Source organism: Phascolarctos cinereus, unplaced genomic scaffold (genome assembly GCF_003287225.1).
Source record: "Phascolarctos cinereus isolate Bilbo 61053 unplaced genomic scaffold, phaCin_HiC Scaffold_5;HRSCAF=322, whole genome shotgun sequence".
Lineage (NCBI taxonomy): Eukaryota > Metazoa > Chordata > Mammalia > Diprotodontia > Phascolarctidae > Phascolarctos > Phascolarctos cinereus.
In genome coordinates, this window is record NW_027555958.1 from 19,634,763 (window position 1) to 19,650,981 (window position 16,219).

General features: G+C 46.1%; 1 protein-coding gene across 1 annotated transcript; it reads right to left on the reverse strand.

The window, feature by feature from the left end:
* Window positions 1-145: 145 nt before the first annotated feature.
* On the reverse strand, window positions 146-16,126 carry MDH2 (malate dehydrogenase 2). The gene is made up of 9 exons (XM_021005571.2): window positions 15,964-16,126; window positions 8,536-8,704; window positions 7,431-7,514; window positions 7,181-7,290; window positions 5,670-5,795; window positions 4,612-4,689; window positions 2,326-2,425; window positions 1,828-1,979; window positions 146-445 (listed from the first exon to the last, which is right to left on the reverse strand). Exons 1-9 carry the CDS (start codon window positions 16,027-16,029, stop codon window positions 314-316), a joined length of 1,017 nt encoding a protein of 338 aa, XP_020861230.1. The 5' UTR covers window positions 16,030-16,126; the 3' UTR covers window positions 146-313.
* Between the last annotated feature and the right edge of the window lie 93 nt (window positions 16,127-16,219).

Here is a 16,219-nt window from a genome sequence, read left to right on the forward strand (position 1 = left end):
GAGAAAGGCATATGCTTTAGCCCCACAGACTGGTGGGTGCCTGGATCCTGACCCTGGGAATGGGGTTGAATAGAGCCGGAGGCCATTCTGGCGTTTTAGGAGCAGAGAGCAGAGCAAAGGAGGCTCAGAGAAGGTACCACAGGGGGAAAAAGAAGATGACAGTTTTATTGATGTGCCAACATACCAATCGACAAAATTCATTAATACAATCCATCTCCTCCAAGAGGATGCACTGCATATGAAATCTCTTCCAAGTGACATGATGCTTTAATAAGTTAAGGAAATGGCTTCCTCCTTTCACAGGATCGTCTCCTCACTTCATGCTCTTGACAAAATCCTCCCCTTTCTTGATGGAGGCTTTCAGCTCGGGAATGGCCTCAGCAATCATCTTCTCCTCGAAAGACGACAGCTTGCCAACGCCCAGGTTCTTCTCAATGCCTTTTTTCTGGGAAGGGAAGAAAATCAAAAGGCCTTCTGGGTATTTCAGCCATCGTGTCTAATACAGCAGAACACTCCCCTCCAACCCATGGTTGTCTGTGCTGTGTGTGCTCCAGCAGAGCCATCAAACCTCCAACCAGACTAAAACAGAATCAGGAACAACTTTTAACCAGAGAACCCAGATTACCTTCATGTGTGCTTTTCTAAGTCAACATGCAGCCCCCAGCGACTCCTCGGTAGGGGTGAGTGGGCCTGTTTCCATCTGAGTCTGACCCCTGCCCTAAGGGCTCCCCGAAGATGCCAATCACCCACAGATCAGAGCCTGCGCTCGGTAGATGACTAAGGAATGAAACTTATTTTAAGACTTACCTGAGCCAATTATTGCTAGGTACTATATTTACACAGCATGGTATACACACAATCGCATGTGAAAGCTCTGGGGGCTTGGCAACATTATCCCATTGGACAGGCAGGGAAACTGCACTACAGCAAGGTCAAGTGACTTTCCCATCCTTGACAGCTCGGAAGCGTTAGGGCCACAACCTCAGGTTTTAGACAAAACTGGCTGAATTAGACTAAATGGCTGAAAATAAAAAAGCAGAGTTTCTGCCCTCCTGTTTACATCAGTGAGCAACAGAGAGCAGCCAGCTCCTTTACCTGAGGCAAAAGATTGCTGCTGTTCGTATGCTAAGCTCTATGCTGAAGAGGGTCAGCATGGGCTCTTCCGTCACAGACGTGATAGCACCAAACAAAGGACACTAAGTTTCACCAGTACTAGTTTGTGTGAAAAAGACCCAAGTATTTTAGTTGCTTGGAGCTCTGCATGAAGCACAGGCTTGGCACTGGGTGGGCCCCACCCTCACCCACCCTCACCCACCCAGGGTATTGAGGAATCCTGAAACTGGGCCACCAGGAGAAAAGGGGAAAGGCCTGGGGCCCTTCAGTCTGGACAGATCTGAAGGGAAGGAAAGAAGAGACAGCTATCCACCAATTGTGGAAGGGCTGTCCAGATTTCAAAGCAATCAAGAACTGCAAAGGTCCTGGAGCCAGACGGCCTGCGTCAGCGGGTAGGGGGTTATCCCTCAGAGGTCTTCTGTGAAAGCTGACTGCCCGTGATGAAGGATGCTGTGAGGCTGGACCAGAAGACCCTTGAGGCTCCTCCCCAATCCTAAATCTCTTAAGAATGGGTTGCCCCAGTGGGAGGCCCAGAAACATCGACTAAATCTGCTGCCTCTAATTCTATTAAAAACCGGGGGGCTTCTCAGGACCTTGTTTTAGCACACACCCTTCAAACCTGGACATCTAAAGCCTACATTATCTCACAAAGGAAATGCTACAGCCAGAAGCTCTGGCTCTGCCAGGGGGGCAGGCCCGCTTCCTGAAACATACCCCAAGCAGCAAGGGTGTGGAAAAATAGGGGCACTCTGTTTCTTCTGATCTGACAAAGGAGCACTCCACGACTCCCTCCTTCCCATTCATTGCATCCACAACCGAGAAGACAAATCTGGCCCCGGCATAGGCCATTGACAGGGTAGCAGAACCTAAGAGAATAAAATCAGGTTGGTCCAAGCTAATAGTGCAAGGTGATTAGGGCAGAAAGCAAAGACCTAAATGTGGTCTTTTCTGAAACTACCACCAGCACATTTTAATGCTCAACAGTCAAAATTTAGCTTGCTTTCCCCCTTAGTCTTGAACACCCATGAACAATACCACGCACTTTCAATTCTACCATCCCACCCCCTTCTCCCCAGAGCACTCCCACCCGTGATAATCTGGTGGTATCACTACCACTGATCAATACCCCTGACCCACAGGAAGCTCCCTTGCCATAACACAGATAAGCAGGGACCACCCTGGAGACCCCAGAGGCAGCAAGTGAGAACCCACCAGCTCCAGCTTTAGCTTTGACAACCTCTGTGCCAGCCTCCTGGATCCTTCCAGTCAGGGTCTTCAGCTGATCCTCAGGAAACTCCACCTTAGGTGTGCACTGGAAAACAAAGAGATTTGGTTATCCTAAAACCAACCAAACCCACCTGACAACCTCCTTTACTCCAGCGACCTGTGATATCAGCAGTGTGGGGTGGACACAGCTTGGGTTCCAGGTCACAACTGCTCTGTCTTAGGAGGTTTCTGAGAGCTGCTGTCGGATTAAGATCTAGTCACCCTGTGGTCCATCGGGTTAAGTGATCCTCTAGACTTAACCTGGCTGGCCCTCAGACCACAGCCCTAGAGGCCATCACCAGGCCCATACTCAAAGCCTCTGACTCGGCAGGACCTAGGAGAGCTCATGCTGGCTGGCTCTCAAGGCTCAGGATCTGTGCCACAATTAGAGCAAGACTTTACTGGAAGAAGATTCTTTATCTAGATAAAAAAAAGTCTTCAAATGACTCATTTATTCAGTGCTTTCTGGAGCTATAAGCTAGGCCCTAACTCAGGACAGGTAGGTGGTGTCACAACGCATGGAGCACTGGGCCTGGAGTCAGTGATGTGGGTACAAAGGGTGCCCTAGGATTAAAAATCATATTAAGGGTTACTTTCCCAGGCCCCAGGAGGGGGTTTGAGGCTCCTTCTGTAGCCCACCCTGTACCCTGAGATCCTGGAGCGTAAGAGCTTCTCAAGTCGTTTTCCCTTATCTTGAAATACCATACAACTTGTACCAAAAGAACTGCCTTTGTCTCTCTTATCCTATGTTCCCTAGCTCGTCATTCATCTGTTCCTAAACTCCAACCCCCATAAGAAACCCTAAAAATACATTACCATCCTTTCTGTCTATATAAGCCTGGTTCGCTTCCTATATCACGGCCTTTGTTTAGCTCCTTGCTAATCTCAGAACCATGAGGCTTTCAAGCAATAAAGCTCCAAATGGTTACAGAGAAGGTCTAAGTGAATTCTTTCACACCTGAACCAGCTCTCCCAACTCTAAACCTCAACATAAAGACTCTCCTTCCTGAGTTCAAGTCTGGCCTCAGACACTTACTAACTGTGTGACCCTGGGCAAGTCACTCCACCCTGTTTGTGTCAGTTTCCTCATCTGTCAAATGAGCTGGAGAAGGAAACTGCAAAGCACTTTAGCATCTTTGCCAAGAAAACCCCAAATGAGGTGAAAGAAATTCACATTATTCTGTCATATTAATAACTAATTATTAATTTGTGACTTACCCTTTTCGTTTCATTTCTGTTAAGAACCAACTCCAGAAAAGGTCAGTCAGTCTCTGAAGGGTAGGCCTGGGTGATGAGACTACTCCTAGCCCCCTAGAACATAACTAAGCTGGGTGGGGTCCCACCCAGGAAGAAAACTAGCTGGGAAGTCCAGAAGGAAATGGTTTCTCCAGCCCAGATGCCCTGAGACTACAGACTGCCGATCAAGCCTTGTTCTGAGTCCTCATTAAGCAGACTTCTGCGGGGCATCACTAAACGTCTACTACTCAGGGAAGCTCCTGTTCAGGAGGGATTTAAGGTGCTTCAGAGCCTTCCTTGGGGCACTGGGTTACCAAGAGAAACCATCAAGGTACTGATCACAAGCTATCCTAATTAATAAGTGGTTATTAATTACCTGGAAACTCTCTCAGGGTTTCACTGGTCACAAGGGTCATGAAGAGTAAGACCCAAGTGAAACAATTCAACAGCAGGCCCTAACTCAGAGCTTGGCAGCCACAGACCCTTTCTGTCCCGCATGCGCCTACACGTATAATGAAGCCATTCCCTCTTTAGAAGTCACATAATATGATCCACGTCCAGTTCTAACATGAACCAAGGCAGACTAACTGGCAAGCCTCACTAAGGAGACACAGTTCAGACTTGATGCTAGAAGTTCAGGGTGGAAAGAGCGCTGGCTGTAAATCTCACCTCTGACACTTGTATGAGTCTGGGCAGCTCATTCCCCTCCTTGGGGTCATTTCCTCATCTATAAAAATGGGGAGGGAGGCCCCGGGGGGTCCCTGAGGTCCTGTCTATGACTGTGACCTGTCTATGACTCTCTGTGACCTCGGGTAAGCCCCTTCACACTCTTGGAGCTCACTGTGCTCATCTTCAAATGAGGGGACTGGACCACGTAGCCTCTGACCCAAGAACCCACGGTCCCTTTAGAATCAACCTCAGGAGGAAGACCGGAGATGCAGGCAATTTTATTAGATCAAATGTCTTTGAGGCCGCTGCCCAACAGGGAGCACACACCTGAGAGATCAGGGGGATGATGGTCTTCCCTGCGTGGCCGCCAATGACGGGGACATTGACCCGAGCTGGATCCAGGCCCTGGGGAGAATTCAAGGCTCGGTTAATTTTTAAACAGATGTTCAATTGCAAGGTTCTGCATGAGCTTTCTCTGTAAGCCTTGCCTACTCAATCCCCAAATCCCCAGAGCTTTATCAAAAACGAACTCCTTTCAGAAGATAAAGGGTGGGGGCAGCTAGGTGGCGCAGTGGATAGAGCACGGACCCTGGAGTCAGGAGGGCTGAGTTCAAATTCGACCCCAGACATTCGACACCATCTGTGTGACTCTGGGCAAGTCATGTAACCCCACAGCCTAGCCAAAAAACAACAATAAGAATAAAAAGAAGATAATGGGTCAGGCCTCGCACCACCTAAAAAAGCTGGCTAGAGGTGAATGAAAGAAACTGACTTTAAGGCCGGGGTTCTTAACCTGCAGTCTGCAAACTTGGCTTTTAAGGAAGTATTTTTATAACTACGTTTCATTAGAATCGGTTTCTCTGGAATATTTTATTTTATGCGTTTAGGAACGTGATTCAGAGAAGGGATGTACAGGTTTCACCGGGCTGCCAAGGAAGCCCAAGACAGACAAGAGATCACGAAAGCCTGCTCCCAGGGGCCGGCAATGGTTTAGAGGTCGTCTGACACATCTGCCACCTGGTGAACTGGGAAATGGCTGCTCTGCCAGGGAAGCCAGGAAACGTGGGTGTCATGTAACACAAGCCATCTCTCGCTCTGCAGAGAGCTTCGACCTAAGCACGTCTCCCCAGCCTTTGGGGCTCCCCGATCCAAGCTGCCCCAGCCTATGGCAGTAACAAGGAGAGCACGTAGCCGCAAAAACCTTTTGGATGTACTAGGTGAGAATAAGGTCACATGGACAAAAGAGGTGTGAAATGAGCCTCCTTAATCTCCAAAACACCTACATGACTGAGGAAGCCAATCAAGGCCAGTTAAATTCTTAACTGAAAATTCCCTAAATCTGGCTAAGAGATGAGCTGGGAAGGTCTGAGTTGAATAAACTTTACCTTCAGTTCTGCAACAAAAGTGTTTGCTCTGACAATATCCAGGGTTGTTACACCAAAGATTTTGTTGGGGTTGTACACGCCTTGTTTCTTAAAAACTTCAGCTGTGATCGGGATGGTAGAATTGACCTAGGAAAGGGAATAGACAGGATGTCACTTCCCCACAGCTTCAGAGATGAGGGGGGGCAAAGCATCACATCAGGTACTGACTGGTAAACTTTCAGACAACTGATCTCTATAAAGCTGAGAGGGCCACATCTCTTCTTACCACACTTAAGAGAAAATATTTTGGCACATGGGATGCCCGCTCCAATGCCTGAACCATGAGTGACGGGGCTGACAGTTTGAGGCACAGGCTCAAACACATTTCACGTCTGTTAGGAAACTAACACACTACAAAGGTGTCAACTTTAAAATGTATGTCTTTATCATAACCTACTCAGTCCGGGTTAGCAGGAAGCTGTGAATGCCACAGCAGAGCCTTTCATAGTCTAGCAGCTACAATGGAAAATCCTCCCAGTGGCTACAGTCCAGAACCTCAAGGAGAAATAAGAGGCTGGAGGAAGAGCGGGCTTCCACCAAGAAGGCATGGAAACCATCTGTAGCACTGGATAAATGTCATCTTCCTTCACTGGGCACCTTCATTCAGACCCTCACTGTGATCTAAAAATCCAAGTTTAGCCCAAATGTGGGAAAGAGCAGAATGCTCCTGCTCCAAAAGCATCCTGGGGGCTGTAGTGAGGGCTGAGGAGGGGCCAGTCACATGGACTATTCCCACCCACAAGTCAGTGGCAGGGGGGGACTGATGAGTTAAAGAGTAACAACTAATCATGGAGGAGGAGAACCAGACAGTATCTGCAAAGAGCAAAGGGCAAAAATTGAGAGATCTAGTAGAGACGGAAAAAAAAAGCTGTGTGACATCAGAGGAAGAAAACCACCTCGATAAAACCTATTATAAATGATAAAAGACTTAAAGGGGATCTAATGCTATGGAGAGGCAGACGAGCCAGTTCTCATGTATGGATATCTAACAAATGTTAGGGAAACACATTCCAAGTGCCAGCACACATGGCAGCACGTGAATGTCATGACTTCAGACACAAGGACTGATATCTGTGATAAAAACTTCAGAGACAGCTGGGAGTCTGCCATGAAGTGACACAGAGGGGAGAGAGAACACAGGAGGACACAGCCCTGACCAACTCTGTCAATTAGCAAGACTCCATTTAAGGACAATGGACTACCCCGGGTCCTATTTCATCCAAGTTAACACACGCAAGCTTTTAGCTGGATGACTGAAGAACAACTAAAGCCAGTTAGTGGTAATTGTGCTCTGGTTCTGCTTCACTCCAAGGTACGATGTGTTTCTGTTTGGCTATGTTAAGAGAAAATTAATTCCAAAACAACAAACTGCAAAACAAAGCCCGAGAAGACTCCATCCCAGCAGTAATGGTCTCTCTGTGACAGGCCTCCTCATGTCTTAGGCCCAGCTGCCCAGAGAGAAGGAAGCTTACCGGGTTTGCAATAACACAGATCATGGCTTCTGGGCAATGCCTGGCACAGGCAGCAGCCAGAGTAGCTACGATGGTAGCGTTGGTGTTGAAAAGGTCATCACGAGTCATTCCTGGAAGTAAGCAAAGAAAAAGGACTAGGCATCCGAATCACCTCCTCTTCTCCCACTGCTGCCATCCTGGGTTCGAGTCTGGCCACGGGCCGGTGAGGAGACCGTGCCGAAGGCTCAGGCAGCAGCTCTATCTAACATACCTGGCTTTCTGGGGACTCCTGCGGGAATCACGACAATGTCACAGCCTTTCAAGCAATCTGGCAGCTGCTCAGGTCCCAAGTAACCTAGGACAAAAACATAGCTCACTGAAATAACCACACCCTCTTCTGCCCAGGGATGCTGGCTAGTATCTGGAAAGGAAATGGGCAAAATTCAAGCACACTCAAATGTTTCAAATGAGTAAGAGTTCATATTCTTACACATGGATCCCACTTAATGTTGTTTCACAACAGTCTTTAAGACCCTGGCCCCAACTCCATCCTATCATCCCCTACCAGGATGCGTCTAGCTCCCTCTTCCCAGCTCCCCTGTGTTAGATGAGCTCCTTCTTCATTCCCCCTTCTAACTACCTCTCCAAAAGGAGATGGGGAAGTGGGTGGAAGGCATGATCAGCACCACTCAGCTTTGCTTCTAGGACAACCTCTGCCTCTGGTGATTAGCAACTTTGCCTCCCACAAGCCCACCGCCCTGTGATGGAGTCACTGACCATTAGGTTACTTGTGCCAGTACAGCGCATTCCTCACCAACAGCCCAGATAGGTAATACAGATGAGGAAACTAAAAATGACTTGTCCAGTAACAAAAGCAGGAATTGGAAGAACCGAGAATGAAATAAATTCTGACTTCAAACCAGATACTCTCCACTAAAAAATGTGGTATTTCAATTGTCTCCTGAGAGGCATCTGTCTGCAAGCTTAGAATGGACCCAAATTCCTAGTCAGTGATTGACAAAAGGTTATTATAATAGTGCGGTGATAAGGGCAGCCTGGATTCTAACTAATTTTTCATATCATAAACTTTAGCAAACGAGCTCAACTAAAATACAACAAAATGTTTTTTAGACATTACTGCTCAATGAGGTTTCTGCCTATTAAAGCTCAAGCATGGTTCAAGCATTTATCTTTAAAGTCTAAATCTATATTAACAATGAAGCTTTAAGATCATAAATGTCTGAGTAAAACTAAAAATCACAAGCTAAATATAGACCCAGACCAACTCAAGCACTCTGACTCCAGAGGAAAATGGCCATTCATTCATTCATCCAAACAGAAGCCAAGTACAGATGTTATGGGCTCGCTGGCAGTACCTTTGACAGTGGCTCTGGTCTCAATGTGGCTCAAATCAGCTGCTACACCAGGGGTATGAGCAATGTCATAGAGCGTTAGACGGCTCACCAAAGGGCTGTTCTTCAGGAGCAGAGAAAGGGGCTGTCCAATTCCTCCAGAAGCACCCAGCACAGCTACTTTTGCATTATTCTAGAAAATGGAAAAAAATGGAGAAAGAGAAACAATGTCAACAGATTCATAAGAAGGCATGAAGATTCTTACATGGAAGCCTTGTGTCACATTCAGTAGAAAAACAGGATATTCAGAAAATGTCTAACAGCTCTAGCTTCATTCATTAGAAAACTTTTTTTTGGTACAAAGTCTTGCCAGAAAGAGTTATTGTTTTAAACAGTATCTATATGATGGTCATATAGATGAGCAGCTAGGTGGTGCAATGGATAGAGAACCAAGGAAGACTTGAGTTCAAAACCAGCTGTGAGACCCTGGGCAAGTCACTTAATCCTGTTTGCCTCAGTTTCCTCACCTGTAAAATGAGATTGAGAAAGAAATGGCAATCTGCTCTAGTATCTTTGCCAAGAAAACTCCAAAAGGGGTCATGAAGAGAGCAGGCTTTGCTTTCTATTTGTATCCCCAGTACCCAGCACATCCTAAGCCTTTAACAAATGCCTTTTCCTTTCATTCATTCATCTCCAACTAAAAACATATCTATCATAAACTTAAGGCCAGCCCCTCATAGACAATTCTGATCCATGGCAGAAGTCATTGGAGAACGGTTCCTTAGTCAAAGAGGTATAAAAATGCTTTTGTTCCACTGAGGCTACCAGGGGTTTTGTTCCACTTTCTCACCATTCACTAACCTCAGAGGTTTCAGATAACAGAATCTCTGATATGATCTCAGAAGAAAAAAAAATTAGTTCTACCTCCTTAAGGTAAGGAAGCAAATACTTTTTGCTCTATACATAATAAAAGATGTGACAACGTGGCTCAAAACCCTGTCATATAAGAATCCCCCAATTAGACCATGCTAACTCAGGACACCTTAGCTCCATTCTGTACGTACTTGTCAGTCCACTGGAAGGACTAGGAAGGTGCTTTAAAACAAAATTCTAAATTTGATTTGAAGATGTCATTAGAAGGGGAATCTCCCAACCAGAAACTCCTTTTCACAATGCACATCAATTGTCTGGTTGTCTGGCATCCTGAAAAGTTCAGTGACTTCCCTCAGTTTTGACTAGTGTGTGACAGAAGCCAAGCCTTCCTGACCTCAAGGCCAGCTGTGTCTTCCCTGTGCCTGGCTGCTCATCATGAGACAAGCGGCCAGAAAATCAGGGCAGAAAACAAAGACAGAAATAAAACTGAGCTAGCTTAAGTTTGGCCATGCGGACTTCTCCCTTTCTCCCCAGTTCAGCAAGGTCAAGCATCGAGGAGACTGTGAAACATCCCCATCGACTGACAAGCACTGATTAAGGAGCCCCCGTGTGTAAGGCAGGCACTGCCAGGGGCTGGGGCTACAGAGACAAACGCAACACGTATGCCCTCAAGGTGCAGCCGTTCAACCAGCAAGCCCCACTGTATACAAGGGATAAAAATCTAAGGATCAGAGCAGGCTTCCCAGAGGATGGGAGCTCTAGACTAAGAGGGAAATGGCAAAGTAGAAAGAGGGTGGGATCTGGAATCAGAGAACATGGGTTCAGATCCCTGGCTCTGCTTTTTATGTAACTTAGAAATACTGAAACCACCTGCTTACAGGAGTGTTGGAGTCAGAGGGCTCGGGGTCAAAGTCCAATTCCACTCCTTGCTACCTTTCAGTCTGTACAAGTCACTTTCCTCATCTGTAAAACAAGGGGGTTAGACTAGGTGGCTCCTCTGAGCCCTTTCAGGTTTAAATGATAATTCTAAGAGGCTGGCAAGGAGAGAGACCATTCCAAACGTGGGGTACGACCACTATGCTCAGCTAATGCTTAACTGAGGGCCAGCGTGGCTGACACAGGAGTGGAGAGTGAGAGGAAATAATTCTGGAAAGGCAGGTTGGTGCAAGATTAGAAAGAGCTTTAAGGAACAAGCTGAGGAGGAGAATGCTTTTCATCTTCGAGACAATTCTGGAGCAGAGGAAGGACCTCAGGTCATGGCATCCATCCTCCTTATTCTACAGCTGAAGACTCAAGGCCCAGAGAGGGTGAGTGACTTGTCCAAACTGACACAGGCCCTAAGTGATGAAGCCAGGCAGGTGATCACGTTTTTGAACCAAACTGTGATTTGTCACAGCGTGGGGAGCCTCCTCAGCCAGAGCAGAGGAGCACCTGCTCTATAATTTACATTCTTAGAGGGTCTGAGTACTATTATTCTCATTTTCCAGATGAGAAAACTGAAGCCTAACTAGGAAGGTCACAGAAGATTCAAAACCAAGGTTCCTATTTATTGCTAATTGGCTGAAAACATTTTATTTCTTCGTCTGCATCCTCAAGAGCCAAGGCTGTGGGTGGAGCCTGTCCCCTCTTATAAATGCTTATTACATCAGGGTTCCAGAGTAATCTCTATTGACAATAGAGATCAGGGATTTTTATTTTTTGGCCCAGACCTGTAACTTCAACCATGTAAGTAAAGAATTCCTTGTGAGCAAACTCCCTTCACTGGTGCAGAACACCATCAAGGTTGCAGATTCAGAGTCTAAGGACAGTTGTCGCTCAAGGCCATGCAGCCAGAAGGCATGGAAAGCCACAACGGACTGCCAGGCCTGTTCTCTATCCACAACACCACTCTCTCCATCAGTGTTCATCAAGGAAGGGCAACAGATTCTCACAGCTGATCTGACATCACCCCTAAAGTACAAGTGTTATCATTCACAGCCCCCACTAAGATAAGAAAGAATGTGACTGGTCCAAGGTCCCTCAGCTGGACCCTGAAGCTGGGACTTCAGACTCTACTATATGCCACACCCTCTCCATTACTGCCTGTAAAAGACTTGGCTAAATGTGACACTAAGGTACCGTTTAGATAAACAAATTAAGTATTAAGTAATTCAAAGTATTCAGTAAATGAATTCATACTTCACAGATGTTACCTGACAAATCCCATAGCAGTAATAAACTTTCTTAACTAAAATGCAAAGCTTAACAGGGTTCCAAGGAATGAATGAAGAATCTTGGACTAAGCACTTACTACGTGCTGAATACTGCTTTAAGTGCTGGAGATTCAAACAGAAAAAGCCAGACAATCTCTACCCTCTAGGACCTCACACTCTAAAAGTTCAGTTGTCAAGAGTAAAGTCCTGAAGTACTGAGGGTGCAAGAGTGGGGCAAACAAAACCCAGGGGTCCTGAGGTTACTTAAATAGTTAAGATGACAGAACAGAGGGTTGTGGGGCATGACAGGGTACTCCATCTCATCAGAAAGAACAGAGTTAAGAGAGTTTAATCCCTATGAGCAGTCCAGCAGGCAAGGCAAAGAGGAATGCCAGGGGCTAGGCACACCCAATTGGTAGTATTCTTGACATCTGACCATCAGGATGGTTTCTGGGAAAGACAAGGGCAGGGGGAGGGGAAAGATATTGGATGGGGCGATGGGTCCCCCTCAATGTTGGCAGCTTTTTTTTTTTTTTTGGTGAGGCAATCCGGGTTAAGTGACTTGCCCAGGGTCACACAGCTCATAAGTGTCAAGTGTCTGAGGTTGGATTTGAACTCAGGTCCTCTTGACTCCAAGGCCAGAGCTCTATCCACTGCGCCACCTAGCTGCCCCTTTGGCAACTCTTCTTGACCATCCTGGATGTGCTGGGGGAGGTGAAGGCTGAAGGAAGAAGGCAAGAGAGGTATGGAATCAACTCCTGTTTACCAAGTGCCTATTATGTGTTTATAACCTGGTTCTGGGTGTTATAGTTGACAAAGATTGTTTAATTTAAAAATTTTCAAATTTAATTTAAATTGTTTGATTTCAAAACTTAATAAATGCTGCTGCCTCTGCTTTATAGTCCTTACAGCCAGTCTCAGACATTTCAACTTGGCAAACATTAATAAGGAAAGTGATAGGGGAGCTGCATGACCCACACGCCTGAATGCCAGTTACAACATGTTCAAAAAGAGCTCTCCTTTTATATTCTAAAAGGGCAGAACCAAGAACTGTGACTTGCTTATTGAGAAGAGAACCATTTTATTTATCTGAAGTTTTTTACTCTTCACTCACTATTTACGCTTGAGGAAGGCCCCAAATGGGTCAGACCCTACCCACCCTTTAGGTCCCACGCACAACCTCTGTTGATTTCTTCTCTCTCCAAAGAGCCAGTTAGTGCTAGATCACAGAGCTAGTTAGTGGCAGAGAAAGTAATCAAAACAAGATCTTTTTCAAATCTAAAATCTTTGGTTTCTATATTACCTAAAATCCCCCAGGGACCTCATCTCTTCCCTTCACCCTTATAATTCAGTAAAATACGCCTTAATAGAACTTAGCAATCTAATAGCTTCAACTAGCAGAAGCATGGTCAATAATTAGGAAAAAAAAGACCTCCAAGCAATCAAAATACAAAAACTCCATTCACTAAAGCTTATGCACTTTACTGGCAGGACAAACCCTCATTCAGGGCCAATTTTCAATAAGAATTTTAACAAATTTTTTTTTGGCAGTTGGGGGTAAATGACTTGCCCAGGGTCACACAGCTAGTGTCAAGTGTTTGGTCTGAGGCAGGATTTGAACTCATGTCCTCCTGACTTCAGGGCCCATGCTCTATCCACTGTACTACCTAGCTGCTCCTTACTAATTTAACTATATGGATTTCATGTATATGGCAGATTAATAGTAAATCAGAAAGTGGTTAACTGTCTGCTCCAGCTAGGAACCTCATAGCTAAAAGATAAGGACCACTGATGGTGGAGGAGGACCCAGGAAAATAATACAGAACAAAGGAAATCAGTGAGCCTAATGATTCTGGTGCAGAGTCAAGGTGCCCTATGTACTTGAAAGCACACATTACTAAGCAGTATAAACAATTTTCATATGTAACGCTGAGTCATCAAGAAAGGGTTATGTTCTATAACCTGAATTTAACAAAGTGGAAAAAATTATAGTAAATTCTGGAAAGATTATCATCCAAAGTGGTTTGAAATTTACCTGCAATATTTAGCAATAAAGAAGTAACAATGAGTTCTGGGCAGATTTTATTGTACCCGGTTTTTTTAACTGCTAATCATTTCTAGGATGTTCATCTTGACTTCCCAACTAGATCATTAATTCCACCAGGGCAGAACTTGCTCTTTTTTTTTCCTTTCCTATATGCTTTATAGTACAAATAAAAGGTACTCACTACTGAAAGTTACTGACTGGTTCATTCATACCTAAGCATTATCTTTTCAAAAGCAAGTCAACTGAGAAGGGGAGGCCCAAGAATGATAAACCATTCATTTACTCCAAGAAGCAAAGCTCTAAGATTCTAGCCTACTTTTGATAAAGGAGTTCTATCCACAGAACTGGAGCTACCCTCTGAAAAAATCAGAGAAGAACCAGGCTTTGGAGAGCAAGTCCAAAGCCCTCATTGTACAGATGTGGAAACTGAGGTCCAGATAGAAGAAATGATTTGCCCAAGAAACGCAAGTTAAAAATAGGTTGATCTTTCCAAGGATCCAGGATAGTACTTTCTCTTCCCACCTCTCCTACAATAAACTTCATTTACTCTCAACAATGATTTCACAAAGGACTGGTAACTTCTGAATAGAAACTAAGGTTTCTGGGACAGTTTCTCTACTGGAGTCCTACAGCCCAGGAAAGAATTAAGGTGGTAGGTAGACCAACCCCTATCTCAAGTTATTGGGGGCCAAGAGGCAATAACTGTGGCAAAAGACTGACTGGGGGGGGGGGGAGGGAGTTATGAAGAGATGTCCTGGTGTCTAGAAGGTATTTAGAGGTCTCCAGGACCCCTTCTCCACTCAAATAAGACACACTTTGAATCCTTTACAGCTCCCCCACTCAGAAGCTAAAGTATTAGACTTGGAGCAAGGAAGGCATGGGTTCAAATCCAAATTCTGACACTCATTTGTTGTGTTTCCTCATGTGATAGGTGGCCCAGAGTAGGCACTGATTCACCTGCTGCCAGCTGGCTAAGTGAGAGCCAGAGGAGAAGAAAGCTGATATTGGTGTTTTGGAGGGGAGGTAATCTATTTGCTCAAAAATACTCATAGCAGCTCTTTTCATGGTGTCAAACAACTGGAAATAGAGGGGATGCACATCAACTGGAGAATGGCCAGAAAAACTTGTGGGTATATGATTGTAGCAGAATATTATTGTGCTATAAGAAATGATGAGCAGGATGATTTCAGAAAAACCTGGAAAGTCTTATATGAACCGAAGCAAAGTGAAGTGAGCAGAACCAGGTGAACATTGTACATAGCAACAGCAACACTGTATGATAAAAGAATTGTGAATGACCCAGCTGTTCTCAGCAATACAATGTTCCAAGGACTCATGATAAAAAATGCTGCCCACTTACAGAGAAGAACTGAAGTCTGAATACAGACTGAAGCACACTATTTTTCTTTCTTCGAGTCTTCTTGCATAAAACGACTAATATGGAAATGTTTTACATGACTGTACTTCTATAACCTATATCAGACTGCTTGCCATCTCAGGAAGGGGGGAGAGGAAGAAAAGAATAGAATGTAAAGCTCAAAACTTAAAAAGAATATATTAAAAATTGTTTTCACGCGTAATTGAGAAATAAAATTCATAAAAATGAGTTAAAACTAATTTAATAATTATTGATTTAATAATATTTTTAAAGTATTATTTTTAAAAAAGACCTCGAGTTCAAATCCTTCCTATGAGTCATCAGGTGACCAAGGGCCTGTTGCAACCTCTGATCGCCCGTTTTCCTCAGCTGTAACATAGGGCTTCCTGTCCTAGAACATCCCCCTTCTCCCGCTGATGAGCCCCTTGGAGGGGGTGAGAGAGAAGGGTGGGTGGGTGGGTGTGGGGGGGTCCTTCATTTTGAGGACAGGACCGGGTGGGCCATGCTTCTGACTCTCTGGCCTTCCGCACCATGCCCCCTTTTCCTTCCCACCCCTCTTCAGTTCCCTTTTACACGCTGTCTGCTCCTGGAGGACAAGGCCCATCTTTCTGCCAGCACGTGTGAGCCTGGCACTCCGCCAGCACCTGTCATCGTCCGACCCTCTGAAGTTCCCTTCCGCTCCCGGGCCTCCGTTCTCCGGAGGACTCACAGGCCTCCAGCTTTATTATCTGTAATCCTACGACACTACGACGTCCCTTCACCTCACAAGCCTCAGTTTCCCCCCCGTACAGAAAAGTCTCACCCTTCCCCCCCTCCAGCTCCACTGCCTGTCATCCTGTGACCTTACGGCGCTGCCTTCACCCGCCGAGCCTCTGTTTCCCCCTCTGTAAAGGGCAAGGCAGGCCCCTCCTGTCAGGACGTCCCGGCCCCGGGGCCTCGGCCTCCTGTCAGACGGGCCTTACCTGCGCCGAGGTGCTTAGGCCGCGGCGGAGGGCGGCGCCGACGGGGCGGGCGAAGGTCGACAGCATGGTGGGACTGACGGAGGGCGCGCGTCCGGGGCCGGGAAGGAGAGCGGCCGGTGACTCCAACGACCTCCAGCACGCAAGCAACACGCAAGCACGCACACATCACGCAAGCACGCACAGCCCCATTTAATTCTCGGATTCCAACCCCGCGAGATTCAACGCAGTCTCCGGGCCACGCCCCCCTCCCACTCCG